General features: G+C 40.5%; 1 protein-coding gene across 8 annotated transcripts in view; it reads right to left on the bottom strand.

Annotated features, from left to right (window-relative positions):
- The window catches only part of MYBPC1 (myosin binding protein C1), a 91,561-nt gene that overhangs the window by 11,708 nt on the left and 60,252 nt on the right, over positions 1 to 19,601 (bottom strand). For 5 of the 8 annotated variants that reach the window (XM_066262724.1, XM_066262753.1, XM_066262747.1 and 2 more), the window contains 7 exons: positions 18,034 to 18,138; positions 17,048 to 17,236; positions 16,047 to 16,181; positions 11,495 to 11,662; positions 8,152 to 8,240; positions 5,902 to 6,097; positions 2,514 to 2,653 (listed from right to left, as the gene is read on the bottom strand). In XM_066262724.1, the coding sequence (XP_066118821.1) occupies positions 2,514 to 2,653; positions 5,902 to 6,097; positions 8,152 to 8,240; positions 11,495 to 11,662; positions 16,047 to 16,181; positions 17,048 to 17,236; positions 18,034 to 18,138 (1,022 nt within the window). Of the gene's footprint in view, positions 1 to 2,513; positions 2,654 to 5,901; positions 6,098 to 8,151; positions 8,241 to 11,494; positions 11,663 to 12,920; positions 12,975 to 16,046; positions 16,182 to 17,047; positions 17,237 to 18,033; positions 18,139 to 19,601 lie in introns of all 8 variants that reach the window. The other 3 variants (XM_066262733.1, XM_066262706.1, XM_066262715.1) reach the window with 1 other exon arrangement.

The following is a 19,601-nucleotide window of genomic DNA, read 5'->3' as shown; positions in this document are numbered from 1 at the left end:
CCCTAACTGTCCAGCCTTCTAATACTTTATTTTGGTCATACTCTATCACCTTAACCTGGCAAAGTTTTCTTCACAGCACTTGCTAGCTTAATTATATTATATATTTACCATTTTACTTGTTTATTCTCTACCCCCACCCATCACTGGGATGAACCCACCAGGATGTTAAAGATAGACTTTTCAGCCTGTATGTTCCCAGTGCCTGGCACAGTACATGGCACATAGTAGGTACTATGCATAAATGTTTCTTCAATTCTAGGGTGGATGAATGAGTGAATGAGAAGCTAAAACATTTTTTTCCATTTTTTTCTTCACATATCAAGAAATACAGTGGTTTCCAAATTTATCTGGCAACCAGTAGAAATGCACATTGTGCGCATATGTTTTGGACAAGTAATTGAGAAAATACCATACATTTGCTGACAAAAAAGACAGTTTATAAAAGAAAAAATTTTCCTTGCAACTTTTAGGGGCCATCATTTGATATGTATTTTGCATATTTTAGGACGTCAGACAAATGTACTTACACATTTTTTTATTCCCAAAGCACTTTATGCAAACTTTATTCCAACATTTATTATATTGTTTTGTCATTTCTTTTTTTATGTCTTTCAGCTTGTCTAGACCAAGAGTGCTCTAAGAACAGGAGTTGTCTTTCTTTTCTTTCTTTTCTTTCTTTTTTTCTTCCCTCCCTTCCTTCTTTCCTTTCTTTTATCCAGTAGCTAGAACAGTGCTCAACCTATAGTAAATGACTAAATAAATAAATATGTTGGCACACACAATAAAAACGATGTTTATGGGGATGTTTATGTCGCAAGGCAGACCTCAAACTTATGAAGCAGCAGGAAAGTCTTGGTTCATCCAGACTTGACTAGATATCTAAGAGCATAAACGTCGGGCGAGTATGATGATGGTGGAAGAGTGGAGGTGCCACCTAAAGGGACCGTGGTACCTCTGGATTCACTGCCAGTGTCTGAGCCAAAGTCCAAAGCATTGTAAAGGAAATTCAAGATGTGCAGTACTTCCCTTGCAAAGTCATCCATTGATCCAGTTCTCACACTGCCCGTGCTTAGCTGAAAGATGTGGTTTTAAATGGCAAATCTCATTTTGTCATGTAACACCCACCCAGAAAAAAAAAAGACAGGCTAGAAATAATTTGTGGAAAAGTAAAGCTTGAAATCCATTCCTATTACTTATACTGCCCTTCCCAACTCTCTTCCCTTGTTCTGTTAACCCGATGTAATTTTATAACCTATATTCATACTGCTATCTACTGGTGTAGACGTCTAAAGACTTCTTACCAGGGCAGTGGAGAGAGGTAGAAGAGGATAAAGGGGAGATAAATGGTGATGGAAGGAGACTTGACTTGGGGCAGTGAACACACAATACAATGTCCAGATGATGTATTATAGAATTGTATACCTGAAACCTATAAAATGTTATTAATCAATATCACCCCAATAAACTCAATAAAAATTTTTATAAGGACTTATCAATATCATTCTTTTTTTTTCTTTTTTCTTTTTTCATTATTTTTAAATTTATTCATTTTTAGAGAGGAGAGAGAGAGACAGAGAGAGAGAGAAAGAGGAGAAAGAGACAGAGAGAGAGAAGGGGGGAGGAGCAGGAAGCATCAACTCCCATATGTGCCTTGACCAGGCAAGCCCAGGGTTTCGAACCGGCGACCTCAGCATTTTCAGGTCGACACTTTATCCACTGCGCCACCACAGGTCAGGCATCAATATCATTCTGTATGATGTTTTATCTTCCTATGAGAGTGAAAAATGGTTCTTTGCTACTGTGTATCCAAACACTCATTTATTCTTTCATTCACTTACAGGTAGGCAGTAGTAGAGGATAGTGGATGGATTCTGATTCAGGAAGACTGACACTTTAACATTTAAAATCTGGTGATCAAGTCATTTATACTTTTCAAACCTAAGTTTCCTCATCTATAAAATATGGGCGATAAGGATGCATACTTCATCTGGGTTGCTTCTCGAACACTCTAAGCTCCTTTCCTCCTCAGGACTCTTCCACATGCTGTTCCTTTTAGAATCTTTTTTTTCCTCTAACTGGTGTCTTTTTCTCCATGCTATCCAATATTTATTTTACAAGGAGAAAGAGTTGCATGGATGTAAATCTGAGTCAGAATCCAGAGTGAGTAAATATTTGTTGAACAAATTAATTTACTAAATTCTATTGTTGGGTGTTTTATATTGTTTTAGTTTTATGATAATCAAGCAAAGTAAGTATTTGTGAACCTACATTACAAATGAGGAAGATGGAGATCAAAGAAGTTAAGTGACTGTCCACGTACACGTGGTCTTAAGTGGCAGTGCTGAGATCAGTGTCTGACTTTCTGGGGCTCCAAAGGCCTTACCCTTTCTGCTAGATCCCCTTCCTTCTCCACGGCCCCCATGGGTTGTTCCTCATGAGAGAGGTCCTCACGCTTCCCCCTTCTGATGAAATGTGATTCTGCTGCTGCTGAACCAGAGACAGCCAGGTCTTACCATGCTCTTTTTGTCAGCCTTCTGGATCGTGTACCCTGTGATGGCTGCATTCCCGTCATCCTTTGGTGGTGTCCATGTTAAGGCAACGTTCTCTCCCCACACATCTTCAATCTTCACAAGTTGGGGTGGACCCGGACGGTCTACAGGATAAATTCACAGCATCACTGCAAAGTCACCTTCCCTCCAACCTACACGTTGTTACAGGAGAGTATTTTAAATTTTTATTTATTTATTTTTTTACAGAGACAGAGAGTGAGTCAGAGAGAGGGATAGACAGGGACAGACAGACAGGAACGGAGAGAGATGAGAAGCATTAATCATTAGTTTTTCATTGCGCGTTGCAACACCTTAGTTGTTCATTGATTACTTTCTCATATGTGCCTTGACCGCGGGCCTTCAGCAGACCCAGAAACCCCTTGCTGGAGCCAGCGACCTTGGGTTCAAGCTGGTGGGCTTTTCCTCAAATCAGATGAGCCCACGCTCAAGCTGGCGACCTCAGGGTCTCGAACCTGGGTCCTCTGCATCCCAGTCCGACACTCTATCCACTGCGCCACCACCTGGTCAGGCTACAGGAGGGTATTTTAAAACGCTCCTCACTCCTTGCATTTCTACCTGCATTCCTTTCAGTGTTCCTAAGCTTCAGTACACTCCAGTTAAACTATTTTCATGGGGGTAAAAAAGAATTTTGCAAAGAAAATTGAGATGAGACAGAGGGAAAGGGGATGATAGGATGGGATAAACCTGAAGAGAAGGGGAGAGGGCGCTATAGGGAGGGGGCAAGGAGATGTTGAGTGGAATACGGGGGAGGGTGGATGCATTCAGGATGACACTAGAATCTATGTAAATACAATAAATTAAAATCAATTAAAATAAAAGAAAATTGAGATGAAATCTGTAACCTTATTACCCACCCCTCCGGGGCAGCCTACTGACGTTATTCACAAGGCTATCCAGCCTAATTAGAAATGTAAACTGATGTTGAGCTTGAAAAATTTAGAGCCCACCTGGGCTGAGCAGCTTTGGCTATTGGTGAAAGGCACTGAACCCCCAGTTTGTGAATGCGTTTCTCTGTTGTACCCAAAACAGAGAATGGGCATGAAGAAAACATGTTTTCTCCAACTCTTCCTCCATGATTTATTTGTATTTACCAAGTGTTTTCATTTCATGTAAGTAAAATGAATGAATGAGGAAATAGTCTTTCCTCAGTTTACTTTCCATATCACATGAGTTTCTGTGACCTCTGAACCTTCTAGTAAATAAAGTTCAGTCACATTCAGGAAGGCCAAATAATCAAGAAAACAAAGTCTTGATTGGGAAGCCCCTCCCCCCCAAATCAAATCATAAACAGAGGTGCAAAAAAAGAACAATAATTATACAGGATGGGGCAAAAATGTTTGCAATTGTTCCTATGGAAAATAATATAATAATTAATAAAAATAATACAAGAATAAACTTTTACATACTCACAATTGTAAACCTACTTTTGCTCCACCCTGTTATATATTTGCATAGCATTTCTTAATTTCTTCAGAGAATTTTGCATCTATTATCCTTCTCAGTGCAAGTATCACCCTTTCTGCCCTAAAATATTTTTCAGGTATTAAAATACAAATTGTAATTATTTCATAGGAAATATAAATTGTCAGGCTGGAAAGAACAAACTGCAGTGTGCTTTCTGGTGAGGCTTTTCCCTCTTTCCCATACGATTTAACAAGCAGTCTTCCTGGGCTCGATGGAGGAGCCACACAACCCTCCCTTCTTTTCCACTATCACCAACAAGTTTCCATGACAGTTTTCAGTGTCCTATTTCCACCAACCTGTTGTACAGATAGATAACCATCTTTCCCAAGTCCAACTCCCAGCTACACTCCAGGTCAACTTTGTCTTCAAAGTTCACATTGACTTTTCAAACACTTGCTCCCTAACAGTAAATGGCTTTGCTAGATTTTTAGTTATGGCAGATGCATACGTGTGGAACTAATAAAATAATTAGGATAATAGTAGTACTATTTATTGAACACTTTGAGTGTGCAAGTGCTGTGTCAGGCACTTAGAATTAGCTGGTAAAATGGCTTTATGGCAAAGTAGAAAAATATACTGTCCTTCCTTGTGTTTCCGAGGGCAACGCTCTTCCAGAGGCTTCCATGGGGCTTCCTGCAGAATGGAATCAGGCCAGATCCAAGGTCATAGTCTAACATGCCCCAACTTAACAAAAATGAAGAAGGGTTAGCCAGTAGGAAAAGAGTGCTTAGTTTGAAGGACATGAACTTTCACCTAAAAGAAGGCTTGCTATAGGAAGTTGCTCTTTTGGTGAGAAAACCTCTAGTTTCAGCAAATTTGCTGAAATATCATAATAAAAATAGCTGGAAGCAAGGCTTATCTTAGTTCTGTTTTTAAATTTATTCCTGACATTGCAAAAATTCTAGAATAGTTCAAGTGAGAGAGGTCCCTCTGTAAAAGATCGTTCCTCTATGCCTCCAAATAGACAGAAGTAAGAGCTGACCTTATTTATTATTTGGACAGGTGAGTATCTAGCTAGCCCTGCAGGATCAACCAATACAGTGTTTAACTGCTAATTTTTGTTTAGGCACATCTTCCTTACATTTAATAAAAATTTCTTTATTCTCCATTAAACCTTTATTAATAGCACATTTTAAAGTGTAACAGACACATGTTAAACTATGGCTAGAATATATAATTGTTTCTATGCAAGAATTTGAAACAGTTTTATCATTGAGTTCACAAAGAATAAGAGAGGACTGGTTCATAAAGCAATACAGACAGTTTTCACTAAAATGTAAATATATTAATTTTTTAACATAGGTGCCCTAAATCTCCCACAATTAGTCTTTTTTCTTTTTTTGTTACAGAGACAAAGAGACAAAGAAAGGGACAGATAGAGACAGACAGACAAGAAGGGAGAAAGATGAGAAGCACAACTCTGTTGTGGCACCTTAGTTGTTCATTGAGTGCTTTCTCATATGTGCTTTCACTGGGGGGTTCCAGCAGAGAGAGTGACCCCTTGCTCAAGCCAGCGACCTTGGGCTCAAGCTAGTCACCATGGAGTCATGTCTATGATCCCACGCTCAAGGTAGTGACTCCGTGCTCAAGCTGGATGAGCCCACACTCAAGCTGGTGACCTCGCGGTTTCGAACCTGGGTCCTCCACGTTCCAGCTATATCCACTGCACCACCACCTGGTCAGGCTAGGATTAGTCCTTTATGTCAGTGAAATATTATTCTGAAATGCTAACAAATCTTACTAATTTATCAGTTGTTAAAGAAATTCTAAAAAAAAGAGAAGAATTTTATATAGAGCTAGCCTAACAAGAACAATTACTCCAATTAGGATTTTGACAGACCGTTCCAGTTCCTCCTTCCAAACCTACCAACAATCTGGATTTCAATTGAAGCATTTTCCACGAACTTTTCCACTTTGACTTGCAGATCATATTTCCCTGAGTGGCTCCTCTCGGCTTTTCTGATAAATATGATTGTGTCAGTCTCAGAGTTGCGAATGTTGATTTGATTCTTATCAATTTCTGCGCCATCCTTCGTCCATGTTAATTCTGGTCTTGGTTTCCCCTAGAATGAAACACAGAAAAAGTAGAGGGGGAGGGAAGTCAGAATGTCTCAAGATTTTTTTTCACTATTATAAAAACAGGACAGTGGCTTCCCCTATGAAAGCAAGGTTGGAAAACAGCCTAGTGGTGGGCAGCGGTAGCAGTGACAGTAATACTCGTTGCCTTGATTGCATTTCGTGTACAAGGCACTAGTTAGGTACATGAAGTATATTATTTCCTGAAATCTTTACATCAAGATAGCATCGTTATCCTCAGTTTTTTGGGTAAGGATTTAAATGACTTGCCCAAGCCCTTGCAGCAAGTAAATGCTAGAACCAGGTTTTACAGCCGGGTCTCTCTAGCTCCAAAGCCCACACAACACAGGTTAAAAGCATGGGCTCTGGGACCATGGAATCTATATTTGGATACTCCACCACTGAAGAGCTGTGTGACCTTGGGCAAGTTACTTAAACTCTCTGTGTCTAAGCTTCCCACCTTGTAAAACAAGAACAAGGATAATACCTACCTCACAGGTTGGTTCTAAACATTGAAGCTCATAGGAAGCTTCTGCACACTATGTAAGTGCTGTATTAATATCTAAATATCAATGAGTATCATTCATTTCTACTCTGCTGCTCACTTCAGACTTGTCTATCATTCTCTCTTTGTATTTTCCAACTGCTGAAACTATTCTCTAAGAGCAGACTTTGAGAAATCATAATCTCACTCATGAGCATGAGTTTCGGTTTATATTACAGAATATATTATATTATTCTTGGGGGTCCTGAGGACCCAGGCTCACCCCGCAGATGGGAACCAGGCATTAACTCAGCCAGGTGAGGCACAGCCCCCTTGCAGGCCTCTGATGTGGCTTGTTGACAGGTTATTTATAGTAGGGAATATGAGAGACCCACATCAAACCCCTCCCAACAGAATTTGAAGAATGTCTGGAGGTGCTCAGACTTGCATATGGAAAGTAGAGAACAATAATATTGTTAAGAAATAGAAAAATAGATCAGGTCTTATTTCCTTCAATGAATGCTATTAACTACTGGGGAATAAATTGAGTTCTCTGGTAACATATGAAATGAAAAAAGCACTGGATAAAGTATCAGAGACACAGACTCTGCTCTTGGCACTAGCATTACTTGCTGTGTGACCTTGGGCAAATCACCTACCTCTCTGATCATCAGTTTCTTCCCTTCCCAAGTGGAGGTAAGAAAGTCTGCTCTTTCTGCCTCATAAGGTGGGTTTTTTTTTTTCCAAATTAAATGAGAAAATGCTTACAAGAACTCTAGAGGTTACACAAATAAGCAAACATAGCACAGTCTTGTCATCAACTTCTTGGCAGCTAAGCAGCCACTGGAATGCCATGCTGACGAGGTCCCTGTCCTTATGTTCTTTCCTCTCCCAGCCCCAGTGACAGAAAGGAAATACACAACCCCCAGGATCTGGGAACTGGGATGAGCCCTAGTGGTAGAAATGATTTAGCAGCCCCAGTCCAGGGCTGGGTCTGGGTCTCAAGTACCTCCCTTGTCCCAATTCCTGCTTTTATCTGTGTCTGTGGGAGGAGAGAAGTAGGAGTCAAGTCATGATTAATGATTTAACAATGTTCACATATTACAATTAGTGGCATTGAGACATCAAATTTTAGTTATTCCCCTTACTGGAATTTAGTTTGGTTTGGGCTAATTGTGGGAAGGTAAGGACATGTTATTTTCCTGTTACCAAGAACTTCACTTCAAATGAAGGTTGGTTTTACAGATGTACAGGACCAGAAAGAACCTTCAAGCATTTCTTGTTTTGGTGTCTCCTGGATTCTTCCCCCCTGCCCCACCACAGCCCCAGAGCTTCCGATCTCATGTGTTTCATGCAGAAGGAAAATCTGTAACAGTTTTATAGATTTCTCTTTCATAGCAGGAAATTATCACCCCCCCCCCAAATCTCTTCCTTTATCTACCTGTCTCCCTTGGAGGAAATTCTGACTCACGATGTATGTCAGTACTAGAGCATCTCCTCCTTCTCCTTAGACACTCCAGCATTGAAAGAGAAAATGAGTGACCCCTGAATTATTACCTGGAAAGGTATAACCAGGTTGACAGCTTCTCCAACTCTGCGGATATAGGTTTGCTTCAGGTGCCTTGGGATGCGAATCTTTGGAGGCTCTGAGTGAGAGTAGAGTAGCACAATTCTGCGATCAGCATAGTACACTGAAGATAGCCTTACGTCGGCATACCGACATGACCCTCCCTGGGATCTCCTTGTTGTTGCAGCTCTGAAGTAAAACTTAGACGTGCCACTAATAGATCATGTATGGTCATTTCAGTTCCAAATGTTTTCTTCAGAGATGTTTTCACAGTTTAACATAGCAAAATTTATCCTTGACCTCTTTGATTTTACTGAAATTTCCTATTTTTATTATCATTATAAGTCTAAATGCAGCTTTATAGAAAAACACTAAATTTTCTCTTGGGACCTTGTAGTCAATACATATTTTTCTTTCTTTTTTTTTTTTTTTAAATTTTATTTATTCATTTTAGAGAGGAGAGAGAAAGGGAGAGAGAGAGACAGAGAGGGAGAGAGAGGAGAGAGAGACAGAGAGAGAGAAGGTGGGGAGGAGCTGGAAGCATCAACTCCCATATGTGCCTTGACCAGGCAAGCCCAGGGTTTCGAACTGGCAACCTCAGCATTCCCAGGTCGACGCTTTATCCACTGCGCCACCACAGGTCAGGCCCAATACATATTTTTCATAGTTTCCAACAGTGAGTATATTCTCCAGTGAACAACCCATTAAAGGTCTATTGACACACATTAGCTGGTAGGACTGCCCATTCTTTCTTATCAGAAAAATAAAGTTTTAGCACTGAGCACTTGCTACTAAGATGCTCCTGTTGAAATTTTATAGTAACTCTCTCCCCTAGACTATGGTGAAATCCATAATGGCAGGTCTAGCCTACTGTGTATTAATATCCATCACTTCAACACCATAGATACTAGAACATGTTGCAGCAAACCCATCAGGGTGCAGGAGGCAGAGGCTCACAAGGATGAAGCAGGTCTCATCACTTGAGTGCTCATATGTGACAGACAGTAGGTTAAATGCTTTTCATGAAAGGACCAATTTAAACCTCTTAGCCACCTTAGCGGCTACGTACTGCTTTTACTTCATGATACAGAAATTAGAACATAAGAGTTAAGTAACTTGCTCTGGGTGACGCAGCCAGGATTAGACCCTGAGGTCGGCCTTCTAGCCTCTGCATAGACTGTGGGTCTGACATCCTAGATCAGACACATAGTAGCTCTAGCTTGTCTCAGGCTCCTATTCTGTAAAATCGGTATGATAACAGCATCTAATTTGCAGGATTGTTTGTGAGGATTAAATAATGTTACCCATGTAAAACATTTAGCATAATGTTTGAGAACAGTTAAGTGCTCAATAAACTTTAGGAGATGATGATGATGATGATGATGACGACAAGACTAAATGTGGGGGTTGGAAGAGAACCTGGAGATCTTCTAACTCACTAATTTTACGTATGAGGAAAAAAGAGACTCAGTAACCTTCTGCAGCAAACTGAACCATCATCATAATAAAGCTAACACACACTGAGGGCTTATTATGTGCAAGCACTCTGTGAAGCGAGCATCATGGATTAATTCATTTAATTCTCACACCTCTTGGTGTGATAAGTACTATTATTATCTCCGTCTTGCAGATGAAGAAATTAAGGCTTAGAAGGATCAAGCCTCTTGCCTGAGATCACTTAGCAAAGAGATGATAGAAACAGGATTCAGCTTATCTAGATGGTCACCAGAATGTACTAAGAAAATGTGCATACATCATGCTTTCTTCCATCCATCCACTCATTCCCTAACTTGCTCCCGAAAGGTTTCAGGCAGGCACACTAGAAGTCTGTGGCAGAACATGGTCCAGACCCAGATAGCCAGACTCCCAGTCTAATGTTCCTTCCACCTGAGCAGCAATTCTCAAACTTTTTGGTGTCAGCACCTCATCATACTCCTAAAAATTATCGAGGATCCCCCTAAAAAACTTTCGTGGGTCGTACCTATCAATATTTACCATATTAACAATTAAAACTGAAAAATTTGGAGTGGCTTTCTTTATGAAGCATGCAGGAGCCCTTCCCCACCCCCTCCTCCCAGGCGAGTTTTCCTTGCCCTCTCTCTCCTGAGCTCCAAGGACCTCCTTCTGCTCTTCTAACTTGCTTACTGAGCCTGTTTCTTCCACCACTCACTTCTTCTACCCTATGACTTTCTAAGCAAACTTGCTCCTATAGTTGGAAAAAACAGTAAAACTGAAGAAATTTTGAATAGTTAATTATTCATTTTAAAATAACATAAAGTATGTTGTCATGGAGACACCATATTTTACATTAACAAAAAAAACTGGTGATATAAGTGGCATTATGGAGACAGCTGGGCTCTCCCATTTGTTTCTGCCTTCAGTCTGCTGCAATCTGTTGTAGTGGTTAAAGAGTATGAAGAAAATCTGGCTTCATAAAGATAGGAAGAATACGTATTTCAATAAACTTTTCAGACAATTGTGGACATTCCTCTTTGTTTCTTAGAGGTTAGCTGCAGTGTGGAATCTGAAACCATTTCAATGAACTTTTTCATATTCTGTTACACTAAAATCCATTGGTCTATCTTGCATTTGAATGTACTTTTAAGCGTGCCTGATTTTTTAACATGCATTGGTCCTTTGGAAAATACCATTTCACTGAATTATGGCAGATCTTCCTAATGTTGACACAGTTCATCATTCAATAAATACAAACAATTACATTAGTTGATATCACTATATGTTTCATCAAGAAAGTCTGTAAATATCAGAGAGCTTTCAAGTCCATTGTGGTGGATAGAATTTTTCCAAAATTCTAATTTTTGTTTTAAAACTCAATTTTTATGTTGATAACTACTGTAAATTATTTTCCTGGAAGTAATGGATGCACACCATTCATTTTCTAGAAAGCGTCTGCCAGATAACCAAATCTGACTAGATACTGTCACACAGTCATTCTTTCAAGTCAAACTGGAACTTCATGAAGAAGGTCACCAGTTCAGCCTCTAACTCAGCTGGACCAGGGCTTTTCCTAGAGACAATCATTGCACTGGGGTCCGGAACACAGGGTGGTATGCATTTCATTGTCACCTCTGTTGCCAAAGTCAATGGTAAAGAATCTGTGGGCAAATAATTCGCCTTCCTACCATGTTATAAACCCCGAGCTGACCTCCACTCTGCCCCAAAAGAGCTGTTTTGTTATTTTTAACTCCTAGGAAACAATTCAGTATCACAGAAGTGACCAGAAAATAGGAAGTGTTGAAGAAGAAAGGGGTTTAAAAAATAAAAGCAAATAATGTAAAAGAGAGACAAAATTTTGAAAGGCTCACCACCTACCTATGATTTCCTTCACAAGAATGGGCTGTGAGTAGTACTTGGGCTCACTGGCGCCGGCTTTATTCACAGCCTTCACACGCACGAAGATCTTTGCGTCTGTGGGCAGACCCGTGATGGTGAACTTGGTCTTGTCAATCAGGTCCGTGTTTGCAACGATCCACTCCTCAGCTAAAACCCACAAAAGAAAATATAGGCAAAACGGTGTTTAGTGAAAGAAGTCATCCTAACCAGTATAGTTGACTCAAATTAGTATTTTACTCATAATTAAAGCATTTGGCCTGGACTCAGACTACGTGCGTGGGTAGGCATTTTTCATATTTAAATGCAAAATGATCTATACTCGCTAACATAAACAATGGGACAGAGGACAGTCAGATTCTGCTATTTCTGAAAAAAACCTATACTAGGGTCTGCTGCATAATAGAAACTGTCCCCAAGGATTTTGCAGTAGTTTTATTCCAATTCAGTTTTATAATGAAGGGTGCAACCATAATATTCAGCCATCTGAACATATTCAAGTTCAGAAAAACTTGTTCAGAAAAATGTTATTCTAATGAACAAGAGACACCAACCTTATGGTCATATAATCTCTCTGTTTTATCTTGGCTCGTTTATTACTATGACATGCTAATAAAGGGGTCCTCGGGTTATCACACAGTTCCATTCCTATGACAGTGACGTAACCCGAATTTTAGTGTAAGTCGAAACACATCCCGGCCTAACACAAATGGACCACTTGTGCTTTTAACAGTCCAAAATGGCGTAGGTAAGCATACCGGGGCATATGCCAACTCCCTCACTCATATGCCTCATTACTGCGTATTCTTCCTCTGCATGCAACCAAACTAGCTCTCCCGTGTAGTCTATAAGTGCAACACTAATGGTGTAAGCAAAACCCCTCATGTCTCAATCTTTTAAAGTCTTTATGGGAATGAGCGTCGTAAACTCGAAATGTCATATGTCGAGACTGTCATAACCCGAGGACCACCTGTATGAGCATAGGGAATCTAACCATGCTCCCATTTATGAAAAGAAAGAGAAGCATTTATTCACAAAAAGTGGAAACACAGCTCAGGAGCCAAGACCTCATTAGGGAGCTGGCACAATTTTTTTCACTTCAATCAAAAATTCTGACTTTTTGAAAAGCTTTTCAGTTTTGTTTACACCATCAAGAGAATTTAAACCCAGCATCCAAGGCTAATAACTATCTCAAGTTCTAAAAGTTTGTATGCATTATGCCCCCAGGGAAAAAGAAGGCATGGAGCCCACATTATTAACTCACTGTCCACCCCCCACCCTTCCTCCATCTCTAAGGACTTTTTCTGTGTGTATGGATGGTGCGTGTACTTCATACTTGGTCATGGAACATTCCCAGAAACTTTATCATAGAGTAAGAAAGTGTGAGAGCTTTCAGAGAATACTTTACCTGACAGATCATAGGCAGCCTCCCCATTTTCATCAGACTGTTTTGCTGATGTACCTTTGAGAATCCGTCATTAAAATTAATTAAAGACACCCACTTTCACACCAGAAGAAGACTGTATCAGTAGTCAGCATTCTCTGTTAGTAAAGTATGCAAAGTATGCAAAGTAAGCAAAGAGATTTGTCTTCAGAGCAGTGATGGAAGAGACCAAACACATTGGGAGAGGGGGGATTCCTCAGGAGAGGCACAGCCCGGCCTGCTCTGCTCAGACTGTGTGTGCATCCTGAGGCACCTGCCACAGAGAAGAGGAGGAGGGAGGCTGGGGCGGCTCCAGCTGTAGGAGCAAGAGGTAGAGAAGAGGCAAGCAAGATCCTGAAGACAAAGGAGGAGCAGGCTCTGCGCTCCACAGGGGAGCAGCGACAGTGGAACAGTTCATCTTTTCTCCAGCCCAGCCAGGGAGGGGCCTCTGAGTCCCCAGAGAGTGGAGGGCTCCCCCAGTGGGGCTCATGCATCAGTCTGGGAGGGCACTCGTAATAAGGCCAGCCGTGTCTTATCAAGGCTCTTGTTCTCAAAGGAAGTGGAAACTGCCCCAGCAGCTGAGGAGACAGACCCTGGTTGCCATGACAATAAGCTCTTGGTCAAGAAAACAAATTGAGCCTTGGGTCTGCTTTCTATAAGAGTGGAGAAAATGTTATTGGCTCACAGAGTGGCCGTGGGCATACCCCCACTGGTTTGGGATGGTGACTTGCTGTATATCAGGGGGGTGGGGACTACACTGGCCCCTATGAAACTTTCTACTCTGTCTTATCCCAACCCTTCTAGTTGTACCAGGGAGAAGGAGCAGGAAGCCAGAATATCTGTAACTGGGAGGACACATGAACAATAAAAGTTACTTAGGATTTTGGAAAAGAGATAATGTCTTTTTAAGCCAGTGGTTGGTTTGGGAGCTACTGTGTTGATATTTTCATAGTCAAGAGATAATAGATGAGAAAGTGAAATCAGGAGACAAAATACGTGCACGAGAGAGCAAAGAATGAGTAAAGAAGAAAATTTCAAGAGAAACAAGTATGAAACTAGATCAGAGGGGGAACAAAAATAGCCGACCCCTTCACATATGAACCACTTTAACTGAGGGAGACAATGAGAAGAAGGAGCTAGTACAAAGGAAGAAAACAAAGAAGAGTAAAATACTGCAGGCATTAAAAAATAAAAACCCAAACAAGAGGAAGGCAGAGTCAAAACCAACACACCGTCTGATAAAGAAAAGAGCTCTCTTACAGAATAAAACCTGACATATCGAGAAGCATTAAACACTACAGAAGATTAGTCTGGAGAACAACAGCCATTAAAAGAGAATGAAGAATAGGTCAGCCACATAAAGGAAGTAAGAAAAGACTGCAAGAAGAAAGAGATACACGTTCCATAGAAAGCTAATTCCAAAACGTTATGTGGCAAAATATATACAGAATAATGACTGTGTACATATATATATGTATATGTGGATATACATATATATCTACACAGACCACACACAAAATCATGTAAAATACACTTCGTTGTATTTTATCTAAGGTGGGTAACATCAAAATGACAGCCATGTATCATTTTGCTGTATCTTCTTACTTTTTAAACCTATCAGAAAGAAAAGAGTAAAGAATTTGCTCTGTGTCATACATACACAAAATGTTTGTGGTCAGCAGCCACAACACATACAAGATTGGGAAATTCTGCAGGCTGGGTGATATAAATAACAGAGCGAAGTGCTCATGATTTTTTGAAATGGTGCGGGGAGGGTAATGAAATGGGAATAAACCATATTCTGACGTGCTCAAGAATTTACCTGTTGCATTAGTGAGAATGCCCCCCTCCCATGCTGGGATAACTCTTATCATGTCCCCACTGGTTTGGGTTAGTGGCTTTCTAAGCCCCAGAAAAATAAGCATAGAGCTGTGTGAACATAGTGCATGTGAATGGAACTGAATGTTACCAGGCTGCTTCATCCCCCTCCTCTTCTTCCCTCCTGACCAGCCCTGGGCATTGCCACGGGTGCCCCAATCCAGGGGCCAGGGATTTCCTTCTCAGCAGTTTTCTCTTCGTATGAACTTTCTTTTCCATTGTGGTTTTTCCTCCTGGGGAAGTGCACTTATGTTCACACTCCTTACTTCCCAAATGTGCTCTGTGGCCTCTCTTTCCTTCGAGTGAGATCCATGGTAAAGTCTGGGGTCCAAAGAGTTTTCTCTGAGGCTACATCGTGGCTCATGATTTGTGGATGATGCCAACGTGCTTCCCTGCGGCTGGTTTCCCTGCCACTGTCTAGAATGGAGCTCGAGCCCAGAGCTGGGGCAGTTTGATTCAGACATTTTCGAATCATGATAAGTAGGAAATCAAAAAACACAAGAAGCTTTCAGTGAATTTCACATCTTTTTGGTTTTAGGTACACTCTGGCCCATATTTTCTTGGGCCATTTTCTCTTTTTCTATTTTTTTTTTTTTTTATCAGCAGTTGCTTTCCTCTTTCTGTTCTGCTCCTAAATTTAAGTGACTACATTTTTATGTACCCAAGTCCTAAGAGGAGTTACTGCCACATGTGGGACCCATGTCTTACTCCATATGGCATTGAATGTGGCTTCTTTAAACGCTGAAAAGTTGTCCTTAGTTCCCCCTCCCCCTTTAAGAAGGCAGGGATGACCACTGATAACCAAACGTTTGGTTGCTCTTTACTCCCCTGAACGAGGCAGCTCTTTCGATTGCTGACCTCTGCTCAGTATATAGGGTTTGGAATTTCCAACTCGCTTCATCCTAACTAGACTTTTATTTTGCATTGGTGTAATTCCACAGTTCAAGAACTGGAAGTCTCTGAAATACTGACAGCATCTCCTTCCTCCTATGTTTTAGATCAATTGTGCTGTCCAGTCGGGCAGCCTAGCTAGGATATTTCTCGGATCTCAATTTGTTAACCTCAAGTATCAAAGAAGGGCCAAGTTTTCACGCATCTTAGAAGGATGACCTTTGGCTTGTTGTCACTTTCAGTAGGAAGGAGATGAGTTCCCAAGAGAGAGTAACAAAAGAAAGGGGGAGTTTATCTCACCTAGTGATGGTGGTATTCATTTTAACCATGAGTTGTACTTACTTCCTTCAAAGCAATACTCTAGCACATAGCCATCTAAACCTGCTGCACCAATCTGATCTGGGGGCCGCCACTTCATTGTGACAGTGGTGTCGGTTACCGAGTCAACAGCCAGAAGCGTAGGAGGGCTGGTTACAGCTACAAAGATTAAAAAAAAAAAAAAAAAAAGACAAGAGGAAAAATTATTAACTACAGAGTTATGGCACAAGGAATGGTAATAAAATGAACTAAGATACCAATAAAAATATACACAAAGACCCACATCTTAATAAAATTCAATGACAACTCCATGAGCATAAGCTGCATGTACAGCAAAGATCTGCTAGACATGGAAATATTTTTAAATGCTGCCCAACAGTCCCTCCAATTTGGGAAGTTCATGGGAGAGGCTGGGAAGCCCAAGGAAATTGGGAAAAGTCAAAGTTTGGGCTCTAATGGCCTAGAGAATATTTCCCATAACTCTCTAGTTTTAAAGTACAAATTCTTGTTTCTATTAAAAAAAAAAAAAAAAGACTTCACCACCGTAAAGTAGTGAAGACCTCTTCTGTTTCTTTGTCCTTGTTGAACTGACTTTTTCAGTTTATTAGATACCATTTAAGATGTCATTTTAAAGCAAAGACTAGTTTTCAAGTGTGCTTTGTTGAATAGATCTCAATCTGTTTCAGTGACAGTGTTTACAACAAGGTGCTGGGTTATACCTTCAGAAGGACAAATGGGGAGTGGTCATGTGTCAGTGAGTTCAGCAACGTGTTCTCAGTGGGAACGGGAAACTGGAGCCACCCACAGCTGTCACTGGAATTCTGGTAATGAATTCCAGGGCCAACATTGTGAAGACATTGAACTCCACCAATTTCTGAGGCAGAAAATTAGTCCTAACCACCTCCAATTTCCTGCTCACCTACCACTCTCAGAAGCTCCCAGGCCTGCTCCACAGGAGGTCAGAAGGAAGCAGTCATAATTTGGTAAATGATTCCTAAGACAAAGACACATCTCTCCTGACTCACCCAAAGGAACAAATGGCTTGGAGGGCATACTGGGCTTGGAGATGCCGATGGCATTGACAGCAAAGATACGGACCTCATAGGCCACGCCTTCAATCATTTTTTTGGGTTCAAAAGTTGTTTCCTTGCAGAGCTCAAAATTCAGCCTCATCCATCTGGAGCTTTGTTTCTTTTTCCTCTCAATAAAGTATCCTGCAGGTAATACAAAATAGAAACTCAAGTTTTTTCCTTGGTCTCAAAATTATACTTTGTCAGGTATTGGAAGTTCTTAAATTTTCCAGTATTCTCAGCACTTTAAGTTAAAGAGTATGTATGTATGTATTTTTAAACTACCTTGTTTCATCAGTTGTTTGAGAGAGTATACAGGGAATATCATCATAGGAAAAAAATAAAAATAACAAAACTAGAAAAAAGTAAAATAATACTAAGAAGAAAATAGAAAAACAGATCACAGATACATAGGTCATACCAACTTATATACACTGCCACTTGGTCAGACAGGGCTATATACATAGTTGATATAGTTGAGCAATAGATTTAGCTCTGAATCCTGGTAATATACGTATAAAGAAGGAAATGACCAGTTTTGTGAGTTTCATATTTAGTGAGTAGAAAAAAGCCTTTGTTCCATAGAAAAAGCAAAGTCTTCTAAGTATTTTTAAAAAGTTTCTCCATAGACATAATTCTGCAGAACTAGACATTTACTGACTATAACGGTTTAGAGTCAGAATGTTTCCATATAATTCAATATGTTGAATATAAATGTCAACCAAAAGAAAAAGAACAAGAATCAGATAATATTCCTCAGAACTATTAAAGTCTCGAGTACTTACAGAGCATCCCAAAATATAGTGTTTCACTTTGAATGGATATGTAAAGACAGTATAATAAATTTTCTTCTAAATGCCCTATTTTTAGTGTACCCCATCCTAATGTGCATAGAGGACAACACCAGTGGCAGTTCCATGGGCAGACCAACAGGCACTTACCTAAGATTGGGGATCCTCCATCATAGGCAGGAGGCTCCCAGTTCATTATGCACCAATCATCCCCCACATCTGACACATTCGGGGCCACTGGAGGATCAGGGATGTCTATAGCAAACAAACAGAAATAGAGTAAAATAAGAGATAGCATGCTTGCAAAGAAAAATTGTTCATTAGGAAATATAAATTTTTGGTGATAATCAAAGGAGCAGTGTCATTTCTGAGTACTTTTGCATGTTTACTGAAATGCACTTAGTCACTAATTTAGACAAAAACTCATGCTTTGTATGAAATAAGAGAAGGTAAGCCAAATAAAAATAAAAATCCTTTAAAGTCGTGTAACAACATTAGGTAACAAGTCCCATATGGAACCCAACTCTTGTTCTTGAAAACAGCAACTAAAAAACTAAATGCTAAAAAAAAATGGTTTTAAATAGATTTTAGGGAGAAAGAGGAAACAGGAGAAAGAAAGAGAGATTGAGAAAGAGATCAATTTGTTGTTCCACTTACTTATGCATTCATTGGTTGATTCTTGTATGTTCCCTGACTTGGGATTTAATCTGCAACCTTGGTGTACATTTTTGTTTGTTGGTTGGTTGGTTTGTTTGTATTATAATTAAAAAGTGAACCTCCAGTAGAACTAAATCAAGGACTAACTATTGTGGATTTTACATTAGTTGGAAGATGTAAGATGTTGACTGGTAGAAATCCAAACCAAAAATAGCAAGTTACCATGTCTTGTAAATATAGCTCGGTGCCTGTTAAAGTGACCTTAGTTTTTGGTCACTTTGAAATATGTTTAAGGGACAAATAAAATGAGATGAAGAGTTCATGTGACTTTGGATCACCAATAAACTGCTAACCTCATTTCACTTGGTTTCAGGCTTAGAAAAAACACACTTAGATAGTCATCTAAGGACGAAGACAGACCTTATTATTCTACAATGATTGTGATGTGGGGAATTATTAGCCATTGTGTTTCAGCAACTTCAGAGGGCACTGAAAGAGAACATGGCAGTGAAGAGCTAATGACTAGCACCCAGAATGGCTGCCTCAGCTACTCATTACTGCAGTATGTCCTCCATGCAACAAAAAAGAGAATGTGTAAAGAAAAAGAGAAAGAAAAGAAAAGTGGCAGAGGTAGAAAAAAGAAAGACAGCAATTTATAAAATATAGCTATACTACATATGTTTCACTTTGTTGCCTATCCAGAAATGTTGAGAGAATCAAGAGCTGACAGTACTCATGATCTGGACATGTCGACTTGATTTTAGAAGTTCATTGGCCCTGGCCGGTTGGCTCAGCGGTAGAGCGTCGGCCTAGCGTGCGGAGGACCCGGGTTCGATTCCCGGCCAGGGCACATAGGAGAAGCGCCCATTTGCTTCTCCACCCCTCCGCCGCGCTTTCCTCACTGTCTCTCTCTTCCCCTCCCGCAGCCAAGGCTCCATTGGAGCAAAGATGGCCCGGGCGCTGGGCATGGCTCTGTGGCCTCTCCCTCAGGCGCTAGAGTGGCTCTGGTCGCAATATGGCGACGCCCAGGATGGGCAGAGCATCGCCCCCTGGGGGGCAGA

The sequence above is a fragment of the Saccopteryx bilineata genome, chromosome 1 (genome assembly GCF_036850765.1).
Source record: "Saccopteryx bilineata isolate mSacBil1 chromosome 1, mSacBil1_pri_phased_curated, whole genome shotgun sequence".
Classification (NCBI taxonomy): Eukaryota; Metazoa; Chordata; class Mammalia; order Chiroptera; family Emballonuridae; genus Saccopteryx; species Saccopteryx bilineata.
This window is presented reverse-complemented; position numbering and strand designations above follow the sequence as displayed.